The sequence below is a fragment of the Jatropha curcas genome, chromosome 5, assembly GCF_041381405.1.
Source record: "Jatropha curcas cultivar XTBG-Jc1 chromosome 5, XTBG_Jcur_1.0, whole genome shotgun sequence".
NCBI classification, from domain to species: Eukaryota; Viridiplantae; Streptophyta; class Magnoliopsida; order Malpighiales; family Euphorbiaceae; genus Jatropha; species Jatropha curcas.
The window spans coordinates 23,020,195-23,029,349 of record NC_143155.1 but is presented as its reverse complement, the minus strand read 5'-3'; the positions used below and the strand labels follow the sequence as shown (position 1 = coordinate 23,029,349).

The following is a 9,155-nucleotide window of genomic DNA, read 5'->3' as shown; positions in this document are numbered from 1 at the left end:
AAGAGAGAAATAAAATAAGACTAGCTTATAAATTTGCAATATATTCTGCTTTGGTTTCATTATTAGCATAGTAATTAAAGGCGTAAGGCGCACTAAGATGCAAAGGGCTGCTAGAGCCTAGGCGCTAGCCTGAGTGAAGTGAGGCGCAAAAAAAAAAAAAAAAACAAAACAAAACAAAATAAAAATAAAAGGATAAAATACATAAATCTGAAAAATATATTTTATAATATCAATAAAAAAAAAGTAGAAAACATGGAAAGAAACACACATAAATCAGAAAAAAATGGCAACATGACAAGTTATGCTTTAAGACATTAAAGTTAAGACAGAAAAGAGTATAGTAAAAAAAATGAAAAAAAGAAAAGAAATAGAAAGCAAATATAAGAGGAAATATTGAAAGAATTAGATCTAGATGGAATGGGGCTAAAGACTAGATTGCAAGAGGTGAGTGCTAGACGAAGGAGCGGAGGTTGTATCACGAATCACAAAGCATATCACCAGTTTTTGTGTTGCATTTTATTTCTTTTATATTTATTTATTTATTTTGTGTAAGCTGATGTTGCTAGATAGCTTTATATTGAAAAAAAAAAAAAAAAAACCCCAGGTGATTTGTTCTGGAAAACAAAAAATAGAAAGGCGCGCCTTTCTCAAGCCTTAGGTGCAAAAAAGGCGCACGCCTCTACCCTGAGGTGATAGCCTGAGTGAAGTTGCCCGCCTCAGCAGAGAAAGCCTTAGGCGCAAAAAAGGCGCACGCCTCTACCCTGAGGTGATAGCCTGAGTGAAGTTGCCCGCCTCAGCATTGTTGAGGCGGAAGCCCTTGAGCCTTAATTAAGGCGCGCCTTTAATAACTATGATTATTAGACAGATGGGACCTTCTTATTGTAAATTTTCCAGAGCCAAACTTTGAAAATTTTCCAAAAAGTTGTAAATTTCTTTTATTGGCCAATGAGATATATCTCCTGCTCCAAATCTATAAACTTTCTTATCCAGCTCTATAATACTGTATCCTGGGACCTTCTTCAGACCTATCCATTTCATTACTGATCTCACCTTCCTGGATTCATCCCACTTACCTTCTTCTGCATAAATATTAGACAATAGGGTGTAGTATCCAGTATCATCTGTTTTCATATCTACTAGATCTTCTTCAATCCTTCGGATCATATCCGTTCTCCTGTGTATTCGACATCCATTAAGTAAAGCACCCCAGATGCCAGCTTCTGCAGGAAATGGCATTGAATTTATTATTCTATAGGCTTCATTGAGATCACCAACACGACTTAGAAGGTCAACCATACAAGCGAAGTGTTCTGGGTTAGGTTCCACTCCGAAATGCTTCATTGAGTTAAAATAAAACTTTCCTCCTTCCACATATCCTGAATGACTGCAAGCTGATAAAATATTCATGAAGGTAATGTCATTTGGTTTTATTCCCAGCTGAACCATTTGAGAGAAGAGTGAGATAGCGGCATCAACATCACCATGCATTCCATATCCAGCAATCATGACACTCCAGGACACCACACTTCTTTCTGGCATGCTATTGAATACTTCTTTTGCTGTTAGAAGGTCTCCACACTTCGCATACATGTCAACCAGAGCAGTATTAATATAAAGATCCTCCTTTATTCCATAGGTAATGAGTTTGTGGTGAACCCATTTTCCCTTTTCAAGATGTCCAATTTGGGAGCAAGCTTGAATTGCAGTCAAGAAGGTTACTTCATTCATGTCAAGACAGTTCAGGTACATTTGATCGAAGAGACTAATTGCCTCCAGTGAATTACCATTCTGAGAAAACCCACAAATCATAGAATTCCATGCTACAACACTTTTAGGTTGGATATTACCAAATATCAAGTAAGCTAAATCAACAAGACCACATTTTGAGTACATGTCAATTAGTGAATTCTGAACAAACTCATCCACAATATGCCTTTTGATGGCATAACTATGCATTTGCTGCCCAAGCTGTAATAAACCTATATCTGCACAGGCTGAGAGAGAACTTGACAAGCTAAAAGAGTCTGGTAGTAGTCCTTGTGTCTGCATTTGCACAAATATTACTAATGCCTCCTTCAACAAGCCTTGTGATGCATAAACCGATATAAGCATGTTCCATGATACAATATTTCTCTTTCCAATGGCGTGAAGAACTGTCTCACAATGCCTTAATTTACCCCATTTAGCATATAATTCTATTAATGCTGGCCCTAGAAAATCATCATTGAGTTCCATATGCTTAACTACATAAGAATGAACTGACCTCCCTTCTCTAAACATGCTAAACCCAACACAAGAACTTAAAACAGCCATTATTGTAACTGCATTAGGCTCTGCTTTAGATTTTAGCATCTCAACAAAAACTCCTAGTGCTTCTTTAAACCAACCAAATTGATTATAGCAGGAGATCATTGCTGTCCATGAAGCAACACTCCGGTTAAATATATTTACAAATATCCTCTCTGCACTAGATAAATCATTGCACTTACAATACATGACAACAAGAGAATCATTCAATGGCCCACAAATTTGAATTCCCCTCCTTACTATATAACCATGTACTGACCTAGCCATGGTCAAACCTAATGCACCACAAGCCTCAGCAATGCTCAACATTGTCACCGAATCCAATTCAACATCTTTTAATACCAACAATCGAAACATTTCCAATCCTTCATTTACCTCCCCATTTTCAAAATAACAAGAAATCATTGAACTCCAAGAAACTACATCTCTTATAGACATATTATCAAACACCTTCCTTGCATCATTTATGCAACCTAAATCTCCATACATTCCAAGAAGCGAGGTCTCAACAACAGAATCAAGATCAAAACCGCATTTAATTATCCTTCCATGTATCTTTTCACCAACACCCAGATCACCAAAACCACCACAAGCTCTTAAAACTGAAGAAAATATGAAGTCATTAATCTGAATTTCTTTATAAACCATCTTGTTATACAGCGAAATAGCTTCCCCAAATAAACTGGACCATACATGGCACTTAATAAGCACACCCCACATGAAAGAATCCGGGTTTTGGAAGGCTTCAAAGGTAAATTTGGAATATCGAAGAGAACCCATTTGAGCATAAGACTCAATAAGCTTGGTAGAAGCTTGTGGGTCATTGTGGAGACCAGTGACCAAGAGATGAGCGTGGAGTTGGACTAATGATCTTAAGCTTCTGCAAGACCTAAATAGTGGCATGTACAGTGTCATTGTTCTTTTCTTAATCTGAACACGAGCTAATATTGTTTCTAAAGAAAATGACACCTGCAGGTAAATGGTACAGATGAAAGAAGAATGGAAACCTTTCACTAAAATGGAAACTAAAAAGCGCCAAACCAGTTTACATACTAACCGCACACCGCTCTCCAGGCTACATTAGTTTATGTTATTTTTGCTCCACTTTAGTTTTTGCTCTCCCCACTTCTCATGTATCTAACGATTTGAAGTTATTTCTCTCATTGTTTTCGCTTCGGTTGTCTGGTAATAGATTTTGCCTGCTTTTGAGCATTACACGTGTTCATAGGAATAGTATCAACTCAGCTTGGGCTGAATGGAGAAAAAAAAGAACATTTTCTATACATTTTTTTTTTTTATTTTCACATCGGGCTTGAAAAAGTTTTAAGCTCGTCTGATCAGGTCGGTCCGGTCTCGGACCAGGGAGAACCAAAAAAAAAAAAAAAAAAAAAAAAAGAAAAAAAGAAAAAAAGAAAAACAAAAACCATTCCAGTCTGACCCATGCGGATAAATTTTATCCATACGATACATAAATACTATTTAAACTTAACGTATGGTCCATAAAATTATATAATTGTGCTTTGGAAATTACAAATATGATAATTTTCAAAGAAATTTTTTTTTTAAAAGGACTAGTTTCTTCGAAGGAACTGTGTGTTACTCTGAGAAAGAATGGGGCAGAGAAGGATTGAGGAGGTAATTCTATGTTGATCTACATTATATATAAAGGTATTCTGCCAAATTTCCTGCAAAATGAAAATTCAAAACATCATCAGAATAAATAATTCATGTGAAACCAAGACAAGTTACTAAATACCACAAGATCAAATACTTAAAAGCTTACATGGACAAGAAACCAACTCTCTCTTATTTAAGCATCACCTCCAGCGTCCTCATCTGGTGGATCAATTGGCACTTCATGCCGAGGCCTATTGTACTTTTCGCGTAGCTGCTTAATTGGGATAAAATCTCCTGCTGTATCCGCCCCATAGAATAAAAATGATACATAGGGATGGTCGAACCTACCCTGTACATTGTTAAGTATGGGTTATGTAAAAACAAGCCAAGCAGCTGGGTTCATGTTTTGAGATTTTCAATCACCGATTATCTCACCGTATCCGGTCGTTCAGGGGCCACCAAATTGTCCTCAGCAACTGCAACAAAGAAACATCATTCAAACTTTCACCAGAGGTATTAGCATGACTATTAAAAAAACTTGCAGAAGCACGCACATCAGTTGTTCCATCCAAGCCAAAGGACTTATTATAAATACATAAGATGATTGGAAACCAGTTCCAAATTCCAAAGGAAAAAAAATTCTGTGGAGATACACAGAAATAAAGTCATAAACTGCAGATAATGCTGATTACCATAAGCCACCAGTAGATTGGGATCTGCATGTACATCCACCAAGACCTGGAAAAATAAATAAAGAATTTGATAAGCAATGTTCATTCTACTGCTCAAGGCCAGCGTGGGCAGAAATGTACAGATGAGGGGAATGCGATCATTAACTATACACCTTTGACATTAACATCTGTTAAAGTATTCTCTGCAGTAGCCAAAAAAAAAAAAAAAAAAACATTCCATAATAATTGGACTATAGCTGCATCCTTGGAACATCCATGTTCTTCAACCATTATAAAAACAAATGATTTTTTTTTTTGACACAACTAAAGAATCCATTTTCCTGTTCATTAAATCAACTAAATACAAGCACTTAGTATGCTACTATGTTCAATTATTATCAATGAACAGTTAAAAATTCCAAAGTCAAAAGGCTGAAGATGACATTGTCTTGCATATTTGAACAGTTAACGAAGAGTGCTAGAAGTGAATAATAAAGGTAGGATCAATTAACCTGATAAAATGGCTGATTAGAACCCCGAGGCAACTTTTCAATCTGCGCAGTTTCCATCCATGAACTTGACTCACAGCATACTGGATCCATTCCACATACCACGGCTCGATAGCCTGAGATCATAATATAGCCTTCAGTGATCAAAGAAAGAAGGAACGAAAAGAGGCCTAGAAAATCCTCTGATCTACTGTTCTTTAGATTTCTTGGAGCATCCAAGAACTTCCATATGTTATTCTATATACTATTTCAATTTAAGCAATGATCCAGACATTTCTTTTTGAAGAAAGGCAGACATCTTAGTGCTTTCAATCATGCCAAATACATATGGAAATGTAGCCAGAGGCATCGACATTCTTCCATGAGGAAACAATATCAACAGAAAGAAAAGGAGTTTCACAAGGGATTTTGTAATGTCATTAACCGGAATTATTAACTTTTAAAGATAACTATGGTAAAGGAAAGTTAGCATAGAAAGCAAAAGCACTGTGCCATCATGGGTTCTGGAAAGACGAACAAGAGAGCAAAAGCATGAATTGTGTATCACCAGTTGGATAACTGAATTCTCAATTCTCACAGTTGCAATTTGATTTTTTTTCTTATCTTCAAGTATTCAGAGAATAGTAGGACAGCTAAATTCAATCCATGCATACTGGGTCCTCAATCCTAGCATTCTATTCGCAATATTGATAAACTCTTTATAAATATTACTCCACAAAATTGAACCTTATTATGGGAACTAGCAAGTATGTGAAAGAATAAATGATGCAATAGAAGCAATGCTTATATACCAAAAATCTTATGGGTCACTTTTTGTCCTAAACGAAAAGCATACTGTGCATTTTCATATGCCAGAGCTTTTGCTGATGCAGCTAAAGACTCTGCCTCCATTTTGGAAATTTGATCCCGTAATTGAGCTGCCATAGCATAATTCTCATTCTCAATTGCATTCTGCAGGTCTGCACTGCAAGGAGAGAAGCAGAAGCAATTTAGTTGAATTATGTCATGACAGAAACGGAACCAAACAAATAGGTTGTAGGAAAAAAGTAAATTTGATAGCTTAGCAGCTTTCCCCCATGCTTTGAGGATTTAAGCCCAAGTATATATAAACGTAGTAGAATCTGGGCCTCACCGTAGTCGTATCATACTTATAGCCTTATCTTGAGCTTCACTTTTTGACGATGATCCCCTTTTCACTTCCTGTTGTTGAATAACCTCTGCTTCAACCTTCCAAGAAGAGAACTCATTCAGCTTGCTGCCAAATCATTTGATAATTCTATTTATGAGCAATATTGTTCACTTGAATGCAGACATTAGTTGGTACATGCAAACATGTACAGTATGACAATAGTGTAAAATATTACTCAAAAATGTTAAACGCCAAATATCTTGGTCATGTAATTAGAATTGTTTCCATTACTTAAATATATAAAACTTTCAGGGGAGAGAAAAGCAAAAAGATCCTGTACAATAAAAATGAATCTGATGGAAGTTTAAATTACTACTACAACAGTTAAATGCGAAAAACACATGTTAAGAAGTCCATTAAATAAAACCTAACCTCAGTGAGCTTTTTTCTCAATTGTTGTGCAATGTCATACTGCTCTGTATTCAAAGCATACTACAATTTCATAGCACAGAATATCAAAAGTTTGTGTGAGTCACAACCAAACAAAAGATCAAAATGAACTCTGTATTCTATAAAATAAAAAAAAAATAAAATAAAGCTGAAAAAACCTGAACTCGAGTAGCTAAATCTAGCTGAAAAAAGAAAATCAAGATATCCTCATTAGCATTCTCACTACGCTCACAGCTCGCATCCAACTCTTGCTTACCACCCCCTTGGTTGAACAACCATCCTGCTTCAACTCTTAAATTTCTCCTGCTTAACGTGTTGGGGTTGCCAGCAAGGTATAATCTTGGAACAAACTGATGCAAAGGGCATTGCTTATCAGCCCCAAGGACTCTATGGGCTTTCCCCATTAGCTTAAAACGTCTTCCCCATAATGGGATAGATTCACAAATCCCACAGTTTCTAGATACTGTTAAAGTACTTAATGACAGACTTTGTATCATTTCTGTCAACAATCTGCAAAAAATTTTGCATAACAATAATAAGAAGAAGAAGGATACGTACGCTAAGCTCGGATTCAGAGATTTGTTTATTCTTAACTTCTTTCAAGTGAAAAAAAGAACTCGCAAATACCCGCGTCATTTAGTTGAGCAGAAATAGCATATCTACAAATAATATTCTAATTGTTCAATCAATTTCTAACATTTCCTCAAAGACCAAACACAAAACAACTTAATTAACGTAAATTTGAATCCCATGAATGATCAAACTTCAGATTCACAACTCTCTTTATTTTACGTTATAAAAGTTAAAAAAGGGAAACGGAAAATCTAAATACATAGAGAACTTACACGGAGAAAATGATGCGGGCTAAGTCGCCCACTGCCGAGGCGTCGTCTTCTTCGATGAGTACACACTCCAGTGTACAGAGAGAGAGAATTTGAGGGTAGCAGAACTCCAAAAGCTCCAATCGCAAGCACTGTGGATTTGCGGCATCAAACGTGGTGTCTTACAGATATTATGACACGCGTCCTTTTTCAAATCATTTTAGCAAGGTTAATCGCCCTTACTTTTTAGGCTATGTTGGCATAAAGATAAAATTGGAAAGTAAAGGAAATAATTAAACAAACTAATTATTAATTTGTCGATCATGCAAGGTAATAATTAAACAAACTAATTATTAGGCGTGGTTTAATTGATTTTTTTATTTTTTTTACAAAATTTAGAAAGTTTAGATATAAAGTTTGAATTATTTCTTCTGTCATAAAAGTTATCACCAATTTAATAAAATATGATTAAAAGAGGAAGATTATTTCTACTGTATAGTCCATAATATTATGGCTTCCATGTATAAAAGAAAAATTAATTATTAATTTTGTTAAAAGGAAAAGAAAATAATAAGAGAAAAAGAAAACTTTTCAAATTGGATGGGAAAAATACACAAAGAACTATAATAAATCAATTAATAATATACTAATATAAGAGAAACAATTTTATATTTTTTTTATACCCAAACACAAAATAAAAAAATTCCTTTGTTTTTTTTTTTCTCCTCCTTTTCTTTACCAAGCATAGTGTTATTGGTATTTTTTTTCCTCCATCCTTTCTTGCCATATCCAATGTCAAAATTTTTTTTAATTATATTTCAAATAAAGTGTAATCTGGCAATTCTAAAAAAGAACTTAAATTTATTAAAAAGTTTAAATAACACCACTAAATATAATTAACCCTTTACATTTTTTATTTTGAAAGGGATCGACCCTTAAACATTAATAATGGATCGTAGCAATTTGCAAGTAACATCATCCTTGAGATGTAAATTCCATGCAGCTCCCTTAACTGATCAACTATCTCATTAGATAAACAGAATTTGAAATATGATTCTCTCACCTTCACCAAACGATAATAATAAAGAAATTAACAGAATTTAAAAAAAAAAAAAAAAAAAAAAAAAAAGAAAGAAAAGAAAAGGCAAGAAGGAGAACAGAAGAGAAATGATATACAAACAAGAGATCTAAATCACTTCACAACCCAGTAAGGTAAAATGCCTTTTATTATTGAGAACCAACAAATAATACAGACTAACATTATTATTTCCAACTTCGAAACCAATGCATTATCTCTCAAGAAATCAAATAAAAAATAATAAGAAAAACGAAATACTATTTGTACAGATTTTAACACCAAATGCAACTGAAATAAAAAGAAAAAAAAAAAAAAAGAAGGGAAAAATCAGATACAATTTGTACACTATTATCACCAAATGCAGTAGCTGCCCGCTTAACGAAGAGCCGAATGCGGGACAAAAAACTGAAAAACCACAATCTGTGGACTAGGGTTGTCACCCAAGTGGAACTGCATATGAATCCCTATGGTCGATGATACACATATTTTGTTCTGGGATCCACAATAAGACCCTTTCCTCCACTTACTTCTAAATCATGCCTGCATTAATAGCATTTACAAAATATTAGAATC

General features: G+C 34.8%; 3 protein-coding genes across 6 annotated transcripts in view; all 3 read right to left on the bottom strand.

The window, feature by feature from the left end:
* Positions 1-249: 249 nt before the first annotated feature.
* Positions 250-3,619, bottom strand: LOC105630511 (Tetratricopeptide repeat (TPR)-like superfamily protein). The gene has a single exon (XM_012212342.4). The coding sequence runs from the start codon at positions 3,220-3,222 to the stop codon at positions 877-879; it is 2,346 nt and encodes a 781-aa protein (XP_012067732.1). The 5' UTR covers positions 3,223-3,619; the 3' UTR covers positions 250-876.
* Positions 3,620-3,748: 129 nt separating this feature from the next.
* On the bottom strand, positions 3,749-7,702 carry LOC105630513 (uvrB/uvrC motif-containing protein). 2 transcript variants are annotated; one of them, XM_020678045.3, is made up of 11 exons: positions 7,529-7,702; positions 7,311-7,342; positions 6,842-7,193; positions 6,666-6,725; positions 6,237-6,331; positions 5,896-6,068; positions 5,108-5,220; positions 4,617-4,662; positions 4,360-4,400; positions 4,091-4,273; positions 3,749-3,992 (listed from the first exon to the last, which is right to left on the bottom strand). In XM_020678045.3, the coding sequence occupies exons 3-10, from the start codon at positions 7,178-7,180 to the stop codon at positions 4,118-4,120; spliced, it is 1,023 nt and encodes a 340-aa protein (XP_020533704.1). In that variant the 5' UTR covers positions 7,181-7,193; positions 7,311-7,342; positions 7,529-7,702; the 3' UTR covers positions 3,749-3,992; positions 4,091-4,117. The 2 variants fall into 2 exon arrangements, with proteins under 2 accessions (XP_020533704.1, XP_012067733.1); XM_012212343.4 differs by lacking the exon at positions 7,311-7,342.
* A 1,010-nt stretch (positions 7,703-8,712) lies between these two features.
* Positions 8,713-9,155, bottom strand: part of LOC105630514 (appr-1-p processing enzyme family protein) — a 7,380-nt gene continuing 6,937 nt past the window's right edge. For all 3 annotated transcript variants that reach the window (XM_089721744.1, XM_089721746.1, XM_089721745.1), the window contains one exon: positions 8,713-9,122. In XM_089721744.1, the coding sequence (XP_089577870.1) occupies positions 9,047-9,122 (76 nt within the window). In that variant the 3' untranslated portion in view covers positions 8,713-9,046. The remainder of the gene's footprint in view (positions 9,123-9,155) is intronic.

Excerpts from the sequence above, each read along its gene's own strand:
- LOC105630511 (XM_012212342.4), bottom strand. The coding sequence starts at position 3,222 with ATGACACTGTACATGCCACTATTTAGGTCTTGCAGAAGCTTAAGATCA.
- LOC105630513 (XM_020678045.3), bottom strand. The coding sequence starts at position 7,180 with ATGATACAAAGTCTGTCATTAAGTACTTTAACAGTATCTAGAAACTGT. Across the intron at positions 6,069-6,236 it reads ATAAGTATGATACGACTACG|TGCAGACCTGCAGAATGCAA; the intron begins GTGAGGCCCAGA and ends CTCTCCTTGCAG. Across the intron at positions 4,401-4,616 it reads CAATCTACTGGTGGCTTATG|TTGCTGAGGACAATTTGGTG; the intron begins GTAATCAGCATT and ends TCTTTGTTGCAG.